General features: G+C 45.8%; 1 protein-coding gene across 1 annotated transcript; it reads right to left on the reverse strand.

The window, feature by feature from the left end:
- Positions 1–319: 319 nt before the first annotated feature.
- Positions 320–18,042, reverse strand: PROZ (protein Z, vitamin K dependent plasma glycoprotein). Its single transcript, XM_034758130.1, has 8 exons — positions 17,860–18,042; positions 15,617–15,780; positions 13,069–13,093; positions 12,048–12,161; positions 9,084–9,215; positions 6,620–6,708; positions 1,984–2,107; positions 320–1,488 (listed from the first exon to the last, which is right to left on the reverse strand). Exons 1-8 carry the CDS (start codon positions 17,927–17,929, stop codon positions 971–973), a joined length of 1,236 nt encoding a protein of 411 aa, XP_034614021.1. The 5' UTR covers positions 17,930–18,042; the 3' UTR covers positions 320–970.
- Positions 18,043–19,346: the final 1,304 nt, after the last annotated feature.

Below are 19,346 nucleotides of genomic sequence, written 5' to 3' on the forward strand. Positions count from 1 at the left end.
CAATGTAAATAGAGATGGTCAAAAAGCTTAGCCTGAACAGTTTCCTGTCAGAAAATGCTGTTTAATCAAAATCATTACATTTCACAAGGGTACATCCAGTGACATTTGATGGCACAGTTTCAGAAGGATTTGAATCAAAATGGAGTACTTTGTTTCAGCTGGGTTGTTCTGACTTGACTGTCCCTACTCAATAGCAAGAATGTAGAAGCAGGGCACTGCAATGAGCTCTTGTCTTGCAGCGCTTTCATTACTTTTACAAAACATACAATGAAGCATCAGCAATAATTAAAGCTAAATTACACTTGTCAGATGAACAAAGTACATGGTAGTGATGCATTAACTTTTTATTTTGCTTTTGCTCGAATAGGGCAAGGTCATCAATTGGCGAGCAAGGGCCACTCTGTTGCTGCCCCTTGGGCAGCCTGCCTGGGTAGTTGTGACTTGAGGAATCACTTCACTTTTGTCTGATTTTTAGACTATTCCTGTTCTAGGGTCTGATTCAGCAAATCTTTACTCAAGTCAGGGGATGCTTTGCAAGTACTTACATGAATAAAGTTGTGCAGGATTTGGCCCTATACCACAGTGAACATTACTGGTCCCTGAAACAGTAGCTGCATTTCCCCCTAGCAGTAAGGACATTTCAGTGAGTAGGGAAAATGATTGTGTATTAAAAATAAATGAATCAGTAAAAATTTTAAGGTCTCTTAGGATCAGCTTAGATGAACAGTGCTGTACAAATTCAAACTCATTATTTTCAAAGTGAAGTAGCCACATGTCTACTACACCAGTCCTCAATCCTGTCTTTGGAAAGAGAATGGATTTTGTTTTTGAGGGATGAACTACAGATAAATATTTACAGTATTAACATTACAACACACTACAGGCTGACCTTGCTGAAACCAGTCCAATTGCTGCATCCAAGTGGTCTTTGTAATTGCAGTTATGGATTTGGTGCTGTGGGGACTTCCTTTTATTCAGTTTTTTGTTTGAACCACATCATATATCTTGAAGTCTTTGCAAAAATAAATGGTTCCCAGTTACTTACATTAGTTGGCCAAGCTCCAAAAATACCTGTCAGAAACCAAGTGCCTTTGTAGTCATGGGCGATAAAGTTTCCTCCTGCCAGCTGCCAGTCCACAGGCTCTGGGTGATGTCCGCAATACTGTCTGTTCGTAAGACTTGTATTGAGTATTTGTTCACATTCCCTTTCAGCAAGGTAGGAAACCTGCAACTCAACTAGTGAACCTCTCACCTCACTTTCTTCCAGTTTCCAGCCACTGACAGTACCTGCCAACTGTGGAATCAAAACATGTTCTGCAAAGTCTTTGTCAGGAAGACATATAGGATGGTGGTAGTTGTTGCACTCAATGTGCTGTCCGAGTTGTAGCAATGCAAGGTTATTCTCACCAGTAGCTTCATCGTACCGTATATGTATGTTTCTCTCATTCACATCTATTACCTGTGCAGCTCCATGCATCCTGTTATTCCCTGTGAAGTTATGACATGTTCACTGCTCTTAGAAATAGTTTTAGCATCTTTCATCAAAGGTGAACACAGATTAATTGCTAATAGTTATGGGAGCTATGCTGCCAACATAGCTACCACCATTACTGTGAAATAAGGGTATAATAAAGGCAGAAGCTAGTAGTAGGTGTTGATTTTACAGCAATTAAGCATATCAGATCCTGGTTATACAAATTTTGAAGATGCTTTTTAACTCTTCAGGAGCATACAGGTGTGAGTGAATAGGAAGAAACTATAATTTCATGATGACAAAGTAAAATATACAATAAAAATGGGGGTGAATGAACATTGCCAATTGTTCCCTATAAGTAAAATATTTTAAATGCAGACACTGTTTCCTAGGATATAAAAATTGCCATTTCAGAACATTCTTTCTATGTAAACTCTTTGAAAGTATGCTTTGACAACACAAAAATGTAGATTGACAGGGAGGGGGGAGGAGAAAGCTTGATCACTTACCAGTCCTAACCCTGATATCAGAATGATTGTGCAAAAGGGCACACTCAGCTGTAGTCAACACAAAGTTGCTCTTCACAAGAACACCTCCACAGAATCCCTTTCCTTCCGAATTTAGCAACAGGACCTATAAAACAAAAAACAGTAAATTCTGCTGTTGTCTTTAACTTTGTACGGGGCCGTCCTCAGGATTGGTGGGGCCCTGCACCATATTATTAAACTGCTCACCCCTTCCAGCCAAATCCATGAATCCAAATGAAGCAAATGACATTTGAAAAAAAACAAAAAACCTCACTCTTCTGCAATTTCTTTCTAAAGAAAATGGAGCATGTGTTCCACTGCATGCCAGATGGTGAAGACTGGACATTAGGGTGACCAGATGTCGGGACTGTCCCGATATTTGCTTGTTTGTCCCACGTCTCAACCAATGTTAGGTCAGGACAATGGAGAAACAAGTAAAGGCGCCAGAGCCCGGAAGGGCTCGTGCTCCCCCCCACTCTGCCCTCTCCTTCCCCCATTGGCTCCCTCCCCAAATCCCCGCCTCTGTCCCAAGCACGCCATTCCTCCTCCCTCCACAAGCGTTGAAGGGAGGCCCTGGAGATGCAGGGGGAGCGCGGGGCCGGGGTGAGTGAGAGTCTGGCCTGGCCCTGAGCGCAGGCAGGACTCAGTCGGGCAGTAGGGAGAGTAGGGGGGCGGCCCGTGGGGCCAGGCAGCGGCTGTTCTCCCCACCTGGGCAGTGGGACTCGGGAGCAGCTGCTGCTGCAGCTCCCACCGGAGGAAGCAGTCATGGCGCTTGGCGGCTGTGGCTTTGGCGCCCGGGCCCAAACCGCCCGGGCCTGTTGCGGGGACCCAGCAGTGCGCATGCTGTGCCCAGTCCCTGGCCAGTCGCATCTGGGCTGGCTGCTCAGCTGGTGCAATCCCACGGTGGCCCCAGGGCGAAGGCATCGGCAGCCCAGCCCCGTTCATTCCCCTGCGGGACCCAAGTGGGACGGGGGGGCTGGGGCCTGCTGCCCCCCACTCCAGGGCCGCCCGCAGGATTGCACCAGCTGGGCAGCCAGCCCGATGCGACTGGCCAAGGGCTGGGCACAGCGTGCGCACTGCTGGGTCTCCGCAACAGGCACAGTCTCGGGGGGGTTCACAGGCGCCAGAGCCGCAGCCGCTGAGCTTGGCCAGCGGCTGCTTCCTCCCCCCACGGCAGTGGGAGCTGCAGCAGCGGCTGCTCCCGAGTCCCGCTGCCCAGGTGGGGAGAACAGCCGCCGCCTGCCGCCCCCCTACTCTCCCTCCAGGTACCGTGCCCGAGTCCTGCCTGCTCGGGGCAGGCTGGACTGACACCCCGGCCCCACGCTCCCCCTGCATCTACGGGGCCTCCCTCCAGCACTTGCAGAGGGAGGAGGAAGGGGTGGGGTTGTTTTTTTGCTCTGTCCCTGCCACATCTCCCCCATGTCCCAATATTTGACCTGGTCACCCTACTGGACATGCAGAAGGTACCCAATTAAAAGCACTAAACTTGGGAATAAAAAATGTCAGTCACAGGTTTTTTTTTTTTGTTTTTTTTTTTTTAATATGCCCTGAAGTTTGTCAGAGATTTATTTGCAAAAACTTTGCAGTAAGTTGAGTCAGCTGTCTTGCGGAATACAACACTAATTATTCTGGAATATGCATGATGCAGCTCTTCTCTGTTTTACATTTTCTTAATCAGTATTTCTAAGCTGATTTTAGATTTTAAATGTCCTCTTAAGCCTTCATAAAGTAATCATTTCAGATTACTAAATATTTAACTCACTGAAACAAAGACATTTTAAATTAATCAGTCACAGAGGTTTGGTGTGTTTATAACAATGTTCATTGCTTTTAGAAAAAGGGAACACTAATTTATGCATCTAAAAATCTATGCAAGGATTTTTTTTTAGAGATGTGATTTTGTAATCTTCACCAACTCACTAATGAAATATTTTTAAGGCAAATTTTAAACTAAGGTCCTGTAGACTAACATGTTCTGAGTAAATATTACGGTAATGCACAACTGTTTTTGTCAGTAAATTCAGAAACTGACAGTATATAGCTGGGGATTGGCAAATGCCTGTTAAATGGCTTCATTACCACTTGACAGGTTTCAGAGTAACAGCCGTGTTAGTCTGTATCCGCAAAAAGAAGAACAGGAGTACTTGTGGCACCTTAGAGACTAACAAATTTATTAGAGCATAAGCTTTCGTGGACTACAGCCCACTTCTTCGGATGCATATAGAATGGAACATATATTGAGGGGAGATATATACACACATACAGAGAGCATAAACAGGTGGGAGTTGTCTTACCAACTCTGAGAGGTCAATTAATTAAGAGAAAAAAAACTTTTGAAGTGATAATCAAGCTAGCCCAGTACAGACAGTTTGATAATAAGTGTGAGAATACTTACAAGGGGAGATAGAGTCAATGTTTGTAATGGCTCAGCCATTCCCAGTCCTTATTCAAACCGGAGTTGATTGTGTCTAGTTTGCATATCACTTCTAGCTCAGCAGTCTCTCTTTGGAGTCTGTTTTTGAAGTTTTTCTGTTGTAATATAGCCACCCGCAGGTCTGTCACTGAATGACCAGACAGGTTAAAGTGTTCTCCCACTGGTTTTTGAGTATTTTGATTCCTGATGTCAGATTTGTGTCCATTAATTCTTTTGCGTGGAGACTGTCCGGTTTGGCCAATGTACATGGCAGAGGGGCATTGCTGGCACATGATGGCATATATCACATTGGTAGATGTGCAGGTGAACGAGCCCCTGATGGTATGGCTGATGTGATTAGGTCCTATGATGATGTCACTTGAATAGATATGTGGACAGAGTTGGCATCGGGGTTTGTTACAAGGATAGGTTCCTGGGTTAGTGGTTTTGTTCAGTGATGTGTGGTTGCTGGTGAGTATTTGCTTTAGGTTGGGGGGTTGTCTGTAAGCGAGGACAGGTCTGTCTCCCAAGATCTGTGAGAGTAAAGGATCATCTTTCAGGATAGGTTGTAGATCTCTGATGATGCGCTGGAGAGGTTTTAGTTGGGGGCTGAAGGTGACAGCTAGTGGTGTTCTGTTATTTTCTTTGTTGGGCCTGTCTTGTAGGAGGTGGAGACAGACCTGTCCTCGCTTACAGACAACCCCCCAACCTAAAGCAAATACTCACCAGCAACCACACATCACTGAACAAAACCACATATCTATTCAAGTTAGCTAACCCTAACCCTAACAGCAAAATACTGAATTATTGTAAACAGCTAAGATTTGTAATTTAATTATCTTTCAAATGAAATGTCCACATTCTGCCCTATTAGCCCCAGGGATCTTATTCCTATTTAAGCATCCAGAAAACCTCCCACTGATTTAGCCTAGGGTTACCATATCTGAACTTTCAAAAAAGAGGACATTCGGGGGGGGAGGGCGGGGGTGTAGCCCCGCCCCCTAGCCACTCCCTCCCACTTCCCACCCCCACAGCCACCCCAGAACCCCCAACGCATCTAACCCCCACTGCTCTCTGTCCCTGACTGTCCCAACCCCTCTCCACACTCCTGCCCCCAACAGCCCCCTAGAACCCCTGACCCATCTAACTCCCCCTGCTCCCTGTCCCTGACTGTCCCAACCCCTCTCCACACTCCTGCCCTGACAACCCCCCCAAACCACAGACCCATCCACCCCCCCGTACCCTGTCCCCTGACTGCCCCCCTTCTCCAACTCCCCAGCCCCCCTACTGTGCCGCTCCGGTTAGAGCAGGTGTCTGGCTCCGCGCCCCAAGGAGCGCCCTGCCCCGCCGAGTGGCATGCTGAGGCTGTGGAGGAGGGGGGAAGGGCTCTGGCTGCCGCGTTACCGCACAGGCGCACAGCCCCGCCCCCCGGCACTGCCGGGCGGCGTGCTAAGGCTGCAGGGGATGGGGGGAGCCGGGAAGGGGCTTTGGCTGCCGAGGCCCCACTGCGAGCGGCGCTCGGGCTGCCCTGTCAGCCGCTTTTCGCTCTTTAAATAGCCAACCGGGGGGAAATCCCGGACATTTTTAGATTTTTATAAATTCCCCCCGGAAGGCTATTTAAAGAGCGAAAAGCCAGACATGTCCGGGGAAATCTGGACGTATGGTAGCCCTAATTTAGCCTATCAACAGCTGCAGTTGCAAAGAAATCAAATAGGGTTGTAGTAGTGAAGAGGGAAGAAGGTAGTACTAAATATCTAATAATATACCATATATTATGCGACTGACAGTTCAGAAGGGGTTCCCCTTACATAAGCACTGAGTCGTAGGACTTTCAAATTATATTGAAAAAAATGGTAGAATCCTGCTATATTGATATTTGATGCTCTAGTAAGTTTTCTAATAGTGCAAAGGTAAGTGCAAGGAATGAGATGCTGCCAAGCATAATTTATAAATTGTGACATTTAAATACAGTAAGTTACTTTTCTTATTTTTCAAGGAGGTTGACTACAACAGTTTGTAATAATGGGTCTTGCTGTCTTCTACTGTCTATCAGCTCTTTGCTTCTACTTATCTGACCTCTTGCTTAGTTAAATCTTCAAAAAATGTTTTAAGTACTCGAAGATAAGAAGTGTGTTGCATCTGAGAACACTGCTTTACTATAGACTTTTCTACACTAACAGTATTTCCAAAGATCTCTATAAATACCTGCCAAGGGAATCCTCTGTTGCAAGTCGTCTTAAAATAATGAGGCTGAAGGAATTTAACGTCATCAAGTCTGCCACATGCACATTGATCTAGCAATGGTTAAAAGAAAAAGACGTGCAAAAATTTTTAAATTTTGTGGCGATGTTTGAAGATCACCACTATCCCAAACATATTGTGGTGTTCCCATTTTAACGCTTTAAGATCACTGGTTCTTCCCTTCCCCCGCCAACCCCTCAAAATGGAGGGCCAGATCCTCAGTTTCTAGTAGCTTGCTAATGACTTTGGAAGATCAATGGTTTATTTATTGTTTGCTTCTTTCATAATTTCCCATTGCAATAAGTGCTTGATATTTATATCAAACAAAATCCAACCCTTTGAAACTTATCTTTTCAGTTTGAGAGTCCTTGAGGGTAGGGACACTGTTTCACTATTTGGCTGGACAAAATAATTCTCTTATTGCTATGGTCAAAGCAATTATGAATATACTACCATCTGCTGGCAGGTACAGTTTTGGAGAAAAGGTCGCTCCTCTACTACAAGATTTAAACCAGTAACACCGCTGCCAACTAGTGAACATTTGCAATACGTTGCACCAGGCGCTTCCCCTACCCTGTCAAATATTTTACTGCCTAATAAGAGGCAGGGATTGGGCTTATATATACTGAATTGGGGAGCCAGTGAAACATCAACCTTGCTCCCAAACAGACTCCAGACATCTTCTGGATTGGGGGAGCACAAGTCCCTTTCAAAGCAATGTGGCCCTGCTCTTCTAGCCTACATAGGGAGGCCCAACATGCGACCTTGTCCAGTTGGAAAAATGATGACATGCCCTAAAAGGACCCCACCCTTTCCAATCACTGAGTCAAATTATTCATGGCTTCCAAAGAGCAAGCAGGTGCTGTGCAGGCCCCATCCCCCCCCAGTCCCTCCACACCCACAAAGGAGCGCTGCTATATCACCACAGAACTGTCTTACCTTGCCTCTTGCTTTCCCAGTGCTTGTCTGCCTATGAAATAATTTGCCAGTTGTGCCAAAGTGTGTTGTTTCTGAGGTATAGCTATAAATGTCAGTTAGGAGCTATGCTGAGGGCAACATCAAATCTGTGGTTCACCAGCCCTCAGACAGATATGTCTAGAGGCTACTGGGTGTGACGAGTTACCATTGGGGAGAGGAGAGGGATGGAAGTAGGACTAGAGTGACCATATTTCCAAAAGGGAAAATGGGACACCGCATGTGGGGCTTGCTCAAGCCATCCCCCCGGTGTGAGGTTGGCTGAAGACACCTGGCATCACTGCGGTTGTGCACGGTGGCATTGCCATTTGCCACCCCCCCACCAACATACCTCTGCACCTCACTCAGGGGACCACGCCCCACTTTTTTTTTTTTTTTGCAGGCAAAACTGGGCATTTGTCCCATTTGCTTTTGCCACGTGACGATCAATGTCGTCAAAACAAAATCAAGATGTCTGAGACAGGGCTTTAAAAGGGGATTGTCCCGGCCAAAACAGGACATAAGGTCACCCTAAATAAGAGGGATCAGAGGGCTATTTGATACTGAACAGTGTGGGTGTGCTAGTTGGTGGAAGGGAGAAAAAAAGTGGCCTAGCTGCCAAGGATCAGTGCCTCCTAAAATCTTGGTGCCAGACCATAACTCCATTGATACATGTGTAGAGGGGCCTCCACACATGGAAGGGAGCTCAGCTGCCTTTGAGGCACTGTCCCTTCCCTCATCTGGCCCATTGATGTAGGAGGATCAGGGCCAGGGGCGGCTCTATGTATTTTTCCGCCCCAAGCACGTAAGTCAGGCAGCCTTCGGCAGCATGCCTGCGGGAGTTCTGCTGGTCCCGCGGCTTCGGCGTCCCCCGTCGCCGAATTGCTGCCGAAGCTGCGGGACCAGCGGACCTCCCGCAGGCATGCCGCCAAAGGCAGCCTGACTGCTGCCCTCACGGCAACTGGCAGGCCGCCCACCCGCAGCTTGCCGCCCCAGGCACACGCTTGGCACATTGGTGCCTGGAGCCGCCCCTGATCAGGGCTGCTCTCACAGCTATTCACTGCATAGGCAAGTGCTACCCTGACTGAAGCAGGGAGAGTTGATCTCATGGCAGCAACCACCAAAAAAAAGACACAGGTAAAATAAAAACAATGGGCCCGAGTCTCCTCTCACACCTGTTTTAAAGACGTAACTCAATTGATTTCAGAAGAGATACTCTTTTACACTGGAAGTGTTTGGAAAATCTGGGCCAGTGAATGAATTTTAGGATTTGCTTTGCTCTAAAGCTGTGTTTGAGCAACCTTATATTTATTTTTTCTCTGGAAATTCATCATTACTGGAGCTCTCAGGACACCTCCTTTTGGTTCATTCTAATGGTCTCAGTGCAGTCATAATAGCTCCTATTGATGCCATTCCCCCAGCCTGCCTACCCTGGGTCTAAGCATGCTCTCTTCTGACTTCTTTTTATACTTACCTCTTGGAATGCATGATTTTTTATCTTCCCCAAGTTCATAGCCTTTCGCACATGCGCAGCGGTAGGACTGAGATCCTGGATAGCAGAAGTGTTGACATCCCTCTCTAGTTTTGTGTTGACACTCATTTTTAGCTAAAGAGAATAACAAAAGCAAAGCGCTAAGAAACAATTGAGCAATAAACTGGGATTTTCTTGCACACCATGGGCCCTGTTTTGCTAAGCAATGACATTTGCTCACTTTTCATGCTCTTCTGAGCTCATCATTTAAGCAATTCTTGCTACTCCCTCTTTTTAACTTGTTGGAGAGGTACTGAGCCGCAGCAACTCCCATGAAGTCATTGTAAAGTGAATTGCTCCCTACCCCACTGGATCAGGCAGGATGTATTTCAGGATTGTGTTTGTAGGTCGTACTAGCTAAAGTAACACTAGCTCTTCTCTGCATGGAAAATGCCATGACATGTATTTGCACTGAGTGCCAGGTGTCTTTGAAGGAAGAGAATGATTGTACTTTTTATGGAGGCAGGAGTTGCTTAAAAAATAAAGGACTTAAGCTGTTCTTTTTTGGCTCTTTTTATGCTCATGCCAAGAAAATTTAAACTTAACAGCAACCAATGTAAAAGAACAGAAAATAAAAGAAGCATTTCTTGCCTCTGAAACAGAGCCAGTCTCTTCAGTTCGCATAGCTGAGCGAACACTTGAGATTTGCTTGGCACTAAACAATATTAAAAACAATAGGCAGATCCCCAAGACTGGACATTTGGTACCTGACACAGCTCAGGGATGAGGAGGCACCAAAGCTGTCTTTAAGCTGTTTTTGTGGCTCTGTGAGGCTTGGGGCTGTGCAGGTCCAGCGGCAAGGGATGAACTAAGTTGTGCCAGTGGCAATGGTCCCCAAGGAGGCATTCCATGGTTGGGGACTGCCAGAGCTAAAGATCACTGTGGCCATTGCCCATTAGTGGCTGGTCACCTAGCCATTGGGGGAGGCTAGCCCCCAGCCCCTCCCCTTCTACCTGAGACTCTGCTTCTTCCCCTCCCCTTGTGCCCTCCCCCCCAGAAGCCCAGAGCCCCCCCACCCTGGAACACCTCGCAGAGTGGCAGCAGCACCCTCAGCCCCAGAGTGCCGGGCAGCACGGTCCAAGCACCAGGTAGGCAGCACAGCGCCAGCCACCCCGAGCCCCCACAATAGGCTGCCCAGCCCCAGTCAGCCTGGACCAAGGCAGAACATCAGGCACTGCAGGAGGGGGCCTCCTAGGGATGGAGCATAGCAGGGCCAGACCAGGCTGTTTGGGGAGGCACAACCTCCCCTAGCCTATGATACCCATCACCCTGCCATTGCCCCTTTTCCCAGTTACACCACCTATGCCAGAGGGGCTAAATTGGCCCACAGCACCCAGGGATTCCTCTATACCAGGGCAAATCTCCAAATAACCAAATGCACTGGTTTTAAGGTTGGTGAAGTAGCACTAAGCAGCAGATTCAGGGACCTGGCCCAATGTGTTTTTAAGTACTATTACTTTTTCTATCCTTGTCTAGTTAAATTGATATCCATTCACATTCTAAACTAGACCAGAAAAACATTTAAGCTTTGTTATCAGTCAGTTTGTCAGTGTAAAGGACTTTATAGAATAGGGAATTCTAAAAAAAAAAAAGTAGTCAGCTCCATGTGAATGAGACTGCCTGTGTCCTCCAGTTTGTTATGTAAATAAAACAGTAAATAGTAACAATTGACTAATTATGAAGTATGTGCTCAAGTTCTGAGCAATTTGCTCAAAAGCGCTTGTAAAATGCAGAATAGACCTAAGAAGAGCACAAGTATTATTTACGTTATCTTTATGCATCAAAAAGCTACCTATCTGATGTAGAAAATGGGGGTCTGAGAGTCTGAATCCCAACAAAATACTTTCTAAAGAGTCAGATCTTCATAACTAATTAGCCTGTTCACACTGGAAGAGGCCTTGGCACCCCGAAAATTTCAACTTTGAATCTTTCAGTTTTTTCTTAAGGATAACATCAACATGGGAGAAATTCACTTTTTAGGATAGACTTCCTTTGTCCTAGGAACTAGTACCTGAGGTCCTTACTCAGTTCTTACTGTGGCAAACTCCCACTGAAGTCAGTGGATGTTTGCCTGAGTCAGGACTGAGTAAAACTGAGTTGGATTGCCCCCTCTAACAAAAAAAACCCAAAGAAAAAGAATCCTGGGACCCATGGAGGAGGAAATCTCCACAAAGTTCCCCCATTGAGTTTCCCCCAGATCATTTGATCAGATGGGCAGTAGTTTAGCTCCCATACTCACTCCATGGGAACCTTGAGAGGGATCCACCACAGCAGGGTTGCCAAACATTTTCAGGAGTTGGACCATATCTTAATGGATTGTCCTGTGTGGGCACCTGCTGACCTCTCATTCATGATGGTGGGGGCAATCTTCCCTGCTATTTGCAATCATACAGTTTCCCTCTGGCAACTACAGCAATTGCTTACCTGGAGAAGTAATATTAGGAACATATTTAAGGCAATAGCGTCTGGAGTAGAGAGAGCACCATGTGACCAGCTAACAAGTGATCTGCAGACCACGCTTTGAGAACCTTTGGATGATGAGCAGAGGGCCATCCATACAGAGGCCCTCTGCCCTGGCTCCAGGCTCTCAATCCTGCCTCTGTTGCGGCTTCATTGGTGCCATGGTGCCAGGGTTTCTTCTGCCCTTTGCTCCCTCCTCAGTCTCTCCAGGATAGAAGGAAGGTGACAGGACACAGCAAAGTTAATGCAGCCACACGCTGCATTAACATTTTAGCGGATTTACCTCAGGTTGTTGAGATGAACAATTCATATCCCCTCTTCCCATGCGTCACTGTCATGCATCCTCCACTAGGAATCACATGTTTTAACATAAAACAAACAATATAGACTGTCTGCATGAGGTCCATATAGTTTCCACGGTAGCCTCTAGAGGAAATGTTGCCTTACCGAAATTACAGTTCGGTCCTTCATAAGCATCCATGCAGGTGCAGGTGTAGCTGCGAATGCTGTCCTGACACACACCATCATGCTGGCATGGGTTTGAGGAGCACTGTCTGCCACCTGAATGAATGTTGCATCAGTAAGAGAAATAGGAGTCATCAACAGGGACAAATTCCTATTCATGACAGAGCTTTCTTCCCAGCATGGAATCTTTTACCAGCACAGCTGTGTTGGTCACAAATCACACTTCCTCACACCTCTGACTGACCCAGGTATGCTCACAAAAGTTTGTAGTGTAGATCTGGTTTAAGACCCATGCTCTGGGAATGCCCTGCCAACACCACCCTGACATAGGATTGTGTGTGTGTGAAGCAGGCGGGGAGGGTGCATGCAGGGCTGGCCCAACTACCCACCCATGTAGATACATCCTGGGTGCTGTGCCGAGTACTGCCTGCATCCCCTTGCTGCCATCCCTACATCTCTGGAGTGGAGGGGAGGGGGGATGGTGGACCTCTATTACAACTCTGGCTCCTCTTGACAGAATAAGGGCTCTTGCTGTTGCTCCTGGGGGAAAGAAGAGGCCCCTTACCACTGCCATTCCAAGGTAGGGAACAAGGCAATGGTATAGGATGGTGCTAGGTGAGTGGAGCCACATAAGGCTCCATGTTGTGGAGTGCCCAGAGTCCCAGATTAACTTAGCCCAGCCTTGCATAGGGAAAACAATAAAAGAAATAGCCTATTTAATGTCATTGCATCTAGCCAAGTATTCTAACACTATTTTTTTGATTTACAGTCTTGACTTTTAATTATTTCTCAGATGGCTTGCTTTTAATGACTCCACTCCTACTCTTTTTTTTGTGTACATCTCCTCCTCCCACTTCACCAGATGCTTGCTAAACAGTAGTAGGATACATAAAATAATGTGCAGGTTGAATAAACTACTCGAGAGTCTTTTAAATTCCATAATCTTAACTGTAATGATCCCTTCATAAAATCATTCTAGAAAAAGATTGAACAGTCAACTTACTGAAATAGCCAGCCCAAAACTTCTTCTGAAAATTTTAAAAAGAAAAGAAATCTTGTTATAACTCTTGGCTAATACCTTTCCCCACAAATACTTTGTCACAACATAAAATGTGCAAGAGAACAAATCTTATAGTCTATGCTTAAAAGGTAAATAGTCACACAAACTTTGGTCCTGGTCCTATACTCTTTACTCAGGCAAACTTCCCACTGAATGCAATGAGACTTTTCCTTGAGTCAGGAGTACAGGATCAGAATCTATTGCTTTATTCCAAAATAAATATTTCTTATGAAAAAAATATTAGGGAGGGAAGGAGAGATATGTGTGGCATGTAAGAAACATCTGGACAATGATGTGACAATGTATCATTACAATACCTAGCCCCATTGTCCCCAAGTCTGGCAGTGATCACCACTCGAAATCTTCCCCCCCAACACCATCAGCCTGGGAAGGGAGCCCCAAGCTCTGTCACCTGGGTCCCAAACAGCAGAAAGTTCGGACGTGCTTTGATTTGTTGTGTATTGCACCATCAGTGACAGACGTTAATTTTTTAAAATATAAAATCTGTTTTAAAGGATATGTGAAATAGCCGAGTTCCCCCAGTGTGTGTGTGTACATTTCAGGCTGAGTTTCCTGAAGTGCAGGCATAAAACAGCCTAACATTTCAAACATCAGAACAGAAATATAAATTAAAAAACATCTTATGATATTTATGCCAATTTCATGATTTATTTATTTGGTCCCTCTCACGATGTTTGTTAGGGTTACCATATTCAAACATTTAAAAAAGAGGACACTCCACGGGGCCCCGGTCCTGTTCCAACTCCACCCCTTCCCCACCCCGGCCCCGCCCCAACCCCACCCCTTCTCCACCCCCATTCCAACCCCTTCCCCAAAGTCCCTGCCCCAACTCTGCCCCCTCCTCTGAGCACCCCACATTCCTCCTCCTCCCTCCCACTCTGATCTTGGTTGGGGGTTGCTAAGTGCTTCCCTGCTCCCCACTCGCCCCGCAGCCCCTATGCCCTTGCCTGCCCTGCTCCTCCTCACCCTGCAGCCTCTGCACCCCCATGCCTCTGCAGCCTCTGTGCCCCCTGCTCCCCACTCGCCCTGCAGCCTCTGCACCCCCCCCGCCCCTGCAGCCTCTACACACACACACACCCCGCCACCTGCCCTGCTCCCCCCGCTCACCAGGCAGAGGGAGAAATGCAGGCTCCACATGGAATTAAACACAGCCCCCGCTGCTCTGTGGGGGAGGAGGGAGCGGGGAGGGGGAGGGACTCTGGCTGCTAGAGGCCCTAGTGGCTGCGAGCGGCTTTCAATCAGGCCAGGCGTCCAATCAGCCGCGCCGCACAAGGGGAAGGGGGAAATCCCGGACATTTCTACTTGATTAGAAATCCCCCCTGATCGGCCATTTAACACTGAAAAAGCCGGACATGTCCGGGGAAACCCGGACGGATGGTAACCCTATGTTTGCTCTCCCAGAATTGGCAATACTGACTTTTGATTGTGCTGGTTAACTGGAGAGTCGAATAGGACTCAGGCTTTGGACCACTCCCCTTGACATTAACAGAGTTGGAGCAAGCATTAAAATACAAGGCTGCCAAGTGTCAAACCCATAGGTGCTGGAACTAGAGGCTCTGGGGGTGCTGATGCACCCCATGGCTTGAAGTGGTTTCCATTCTATACAGCGTTTACAGTTTGGTTCAGTGGCTCTCAGCACCCCCACTACATGCATTGTTCCTTCCTCCTGGTCCCACGTCTCACATGGAACTCAGGCCTGCATCTGGTCACTTAGGCCTGCATCTGGTCACTTAGGCCCACTGGAATCTCATGGCAGACAGTGGACTTTTCCATGCTGTTGCTCTTCCTGGCCACTGGTGTGTGTTGTGGCACCTGCTGAGCAAGACTCCTTTCTGCCTCCTCTCTGCTGCTTCCCCTGCTGGATCTCAGCCAGGAAAAATGCAGCTGGGAGCAGAGGTGGTGGCTGTATGTGTGTGTGTATGTATGTATAGATAACACTGCTCTTGGGTTCAGCCCCCCCCCAACACACACCCCAGCTGCACCAGCCTCTCAACATCACCAACCCCTCCCAAACTCCCCCTGAAGCCCCACTACCCATATTGCTGGCCTTGGCACCCCTTCCCCGAGCTGCTTCCCTCACTCTCCCTGCAGATAGGGCCCCTGGCAATGTTCCCCTAACATGCACCTTATGCACTGCAGAGAGGTAGCGCTACACAATGCTGTACTTGGAGGCATCTGCTTGCTGCTCAGGAGAGGGGGTTCCCCTCGTAGCTGCTGCTGATTGTCCCTGCCAGGAAGTCACCACCTCTTTCTTGGCCCTCTCTCCCATCATCAATCCCTTATTCGAACACTGTAGCAAAATAAGTGTTGCGGTGCAATGCAAGATGATTTCACATTGCAGAGAAATCTAGGCAATACAGTTAGGTTGCAAAGCATCAAATATTGCCATAGTGTAGCCACTTTCTGACCAGCTAAGAAGCAGCAAGTGTTGCAATTCTTAGAAAAACAAACAATAAAAAAAAATACCTACAGTGTCTTCATGGTCTTCAAATACTTCTCTTGCCTCTTCATATGTGCATCTTTCTTCTAGGCACTCTCTTTCCAAGTTGCCTTGAAAGAACTCCTCAATAATTAGGAAAGACCCACGCTTATGTCTTGAGATAACTTGATTTGCATTGTTGGCCGATAGGAAGACTGAAAAGTTGTACAACAAGAGGCACTAATTAGGATTACCAGATAGCAACTGTGAAAAAATGGGACGGGGGGGCGGGGCGCAATAGGTGTCTATATAAAAAAAAGTCACAAAAAACGGGACTGTCCCTTTAAAAATGGGACATCTGGTCACCCTCACACTAATATAAATATATAGATGGTTTTCGTTATCTACTTCTGTCTCTTCTTAAAATAGGTCAGGAAGCAGGCAGTTTTTAATATGAAGAGAAATATGAAGGAATTGCATTAATGTCAAAGTTGTACAACTGCATATACTGCACCAGCACTTTTCTTAGCCCAGATTGGACTGGGAAATCATGGAATTTTGTCCAGTGCTTAATTTGTAATGAAAGAGGTGCCATTTTTTTACTTTCATAACTGATGTAGCAAGCCCAGAGGTGCCAGGGTTATAAACTGCCAAGCCCAGAGGTGCCGGGGCTCAGCCTTGGAAAGCCCTCGCACAAATTAAGCACTGGTTTTGTCTTTATTTTCCATTGGGAAGTGCAGGATTTGAACCCTGTAGAATAGGAAGTTAGTTCAGCCTTGCCAATCCCCAGATCTCAGGGAGTCCACCAGAGGCAGGGCCATCCACATGGCAGTCCTGTATCCCTACCCTGCCTCCATTGCCCCCTGCTCTGTCCTGGACTCCATGACAATCTGGTTCAGATGGAGTCATGTTACCATACATACTTGTTAAGTGTAACAAGCACACTTATCCAGAACCCTCTTCTTCAACTGGAGATCTGCCGTACAGACAGGGTGCATGGTAAAGTTAGTGCTGACTCTGTATTTAATTGCCAGCAGAATTCTTCTTGGAGGGAGAATTAGGCATGTCCCTTTAGCAACCTCCTCTCCCACCCTGGATTCATGCCACCCCTCCAAAGCAAATTTACAAACCTGTGGAAGGGGCTTCTTCAGGGCAGGGAAGGGAGGAGAAATGTTACCAGAAAGGCAACACTCCCCACTTTAGAACCCTTGGGAGAAGATCCATGGGGTTTTAAAATTCTTCTGTAGAGGTGGAGGGAACGATTTGTGCCTCAATTGTTATTTAAGGGCCCAATCCTCCACTCCTTACTCAGACTGACTCTACTGAGAGTCTTGGCTGAATAAAGATAGCCAAATTTGGTTTTTAATTTACATGTTTGGGAAAGCAAATATAATGTACAATGGCCAGAAAAAAAGACCAGTTCCTTAGGTGTAGGAGACTAGAACCATGTGAATCTAATGAGGGATCAAGGAACTGGGGGCTATGATACTTAGGAACACGACAATATTGTGAAATTGTATGTAATTTCTTCGTTAAGCCTTTAAAAAAACAAGTGAAAAGAGAACAGACTAATTCTAGTACTGTTTACACGGTTTTAAAAAATGAATTCCATGATTTAAAACAAAAAAAAAAAAAAAACTATCTAGTGCACAATATATTTTTTAAAATGAGAGTCATTTTTCTTGCATGATTGATAGTGTATTTTTGCCATTAGTTTGATTTCTGGTGCATTTAAAATATCTTTTTAAAATCATATTGTGGTACATGATTGATGAACTTCAGTGAAAATCATTACTATTATTACTGTGAGTGTCATGCATAAATGCAGAGCTTCTTTCTCCTTCTCCCATCCTTTCCTCAGACATCTGAGATACTCTAGAGCATTAATACAGAAAAGTGCATCTATGCAAATCACGTAAAAGCAATGTCTTTTGGCCTTCTACCATAAACTCAATTTTCATCAGAACGATGATTAGAAAGACCAAGTGAGAAGGCACTTTACTGCACATGTGGGCACTCTTTATGGATGATAAGTACGGAGTTCAGAGAAAGCATTGTACTGATGTTAATAGAATAACATACTGTCAAATAAAACAAGGTTTTTGCATCAGTAACTGAATTGCAGTTTCTGCTAAAGTGCACAAGAGAAATGTGGGTGAAAATTAGGACCTGTCAGCTTCAATGATAGCCTGTACGACAAAGTTAAAACAATACCAGGCAAATAATATTTTTGTGTTTTAGGAAGATCACCACAAAGCCAAATTAAAACAATAACAACAAAGCAAATGCCATACCTGTCTGTTCTGTCTGAAGGAAAAGGAGGACAAAAGGAAGAAAGCATATTGTCCAAAAGTGAGTTGCCATTTTGATCCACTGTAATAGTTAACTGTAGCTTGCCTGCATTCCTGCAGAGCTTTCAGGGAAGTTGAGAAATGTTCAAGTTGAAAGTTCAGTAACTCTAAGGGCAATGCCTGGGCTCAGCGTCAACAAATGACAACCTATAAAAAAAAAAATTTTAGTGGTACAACAATGCTCCCATTCGAGGAAAGAGGCAATCCCTTATCCTTTGGACACATGGGGTGGAGCAGGTTTGCTAGCTATCCTGAAAACTGCTGGGCAGCACCACATTTTGAACATCCATCCCATATTCCAGTCCCCACTTTGCATTACACAAAAAGGGGAGAGCTGCTAAAAAGCTGACAGCTAGTACCATACATAAGTGCAGTACAGGTAGAAGTTGGAAGATAACTGGTAGGAGAAGAGTACACAGTAAGACTGGTTTAGGATTTAGTAAAAAGACTGTTTCCATAAACTATTTACCAGGGCAATAACAGGTTAAGGAAATTCCTTACATTGCCTTTCAGAATCTCTGAAAAATGTTCTCAGCTCCATTGTACCAGTCAAACTCCACTGACTACTGGGGTTGCATTGAATAACCAGGGGCAGAATTTGTTCCGTAGGGCTATATTTTCATGACACCTCCATTCTTGCTTTTGGCTGCCAGCGGCAGTACTACACCCTCAGAAGAGATGGGAGATAGAACCCACTTTAGCAGCTCTCCACTTTCTGTTTTATGCGGAGTGGGAACTGGGACATGGGCTATCTTTGTATAATCTATAGTAGCTTCTACAACTGCTCTCAGACATACATAAACACACATACATATCTGTACAAACACTGTGGCTACTCTTACATGTACCAGCGGCAAGTCTGGCCCCTGTCTGGTCAAGGATCAAGGGAAGCAGAAAGATGGTTTAGGGCCTTTGGCTCCGATCCAACTGTGCCCATTGAGCTCAGTTCATCTGAAGATTGGCCAATAGGTTGGCTCTCAGATTAGACAGACACCTTAGTAATCAAATAAAAAAGCATGTGCATTTCAGCATAAAAAGGGGAAAACATCAGGCTTTTGTCTGGTTAGAGTCCTTCAATAGTTCATAGTTCTTTGTTGTACTGCATTCCCATTCGCTATAGTTTGACAGACTTTTTCGGATTCATCCAAATTGAGCTAAACTGGTGTAAGTTTTCCTGGTTAAAAACCCACACAATATTTGACTTTATAACAATAACAATGCTAAGACTATTCAGAGTTTGGTTTGTTCCTTTTCGCTCTCTCACAATACTGGCCATCGTGTGTATAATTAGTAATACAGTACAGCAAGTTTGGCTTGCTTAATGGAGTTAGCTTAAAAACATGTCACCACTTGATGTCACCATATTCACAGGACTCACCTGTGAAACTAAAGGGAAATTGTAAATATGTTTTTTACAAGCTGATTCTTTC

The sequence above is a fragment of the Trachemys scripta genome, chromosome 1 (genome assembly GCF_013100865.1).
Source record: "Trachemys scripta elegans isolate TJP31775 chromosome 1, CAS_Tse_1.0, whole genome shotgun sequence".
NCBI lineage: Eukaryota > Metazoa > Chordata > Testudines > Emydidae > Trachemys > Trachemys scripta.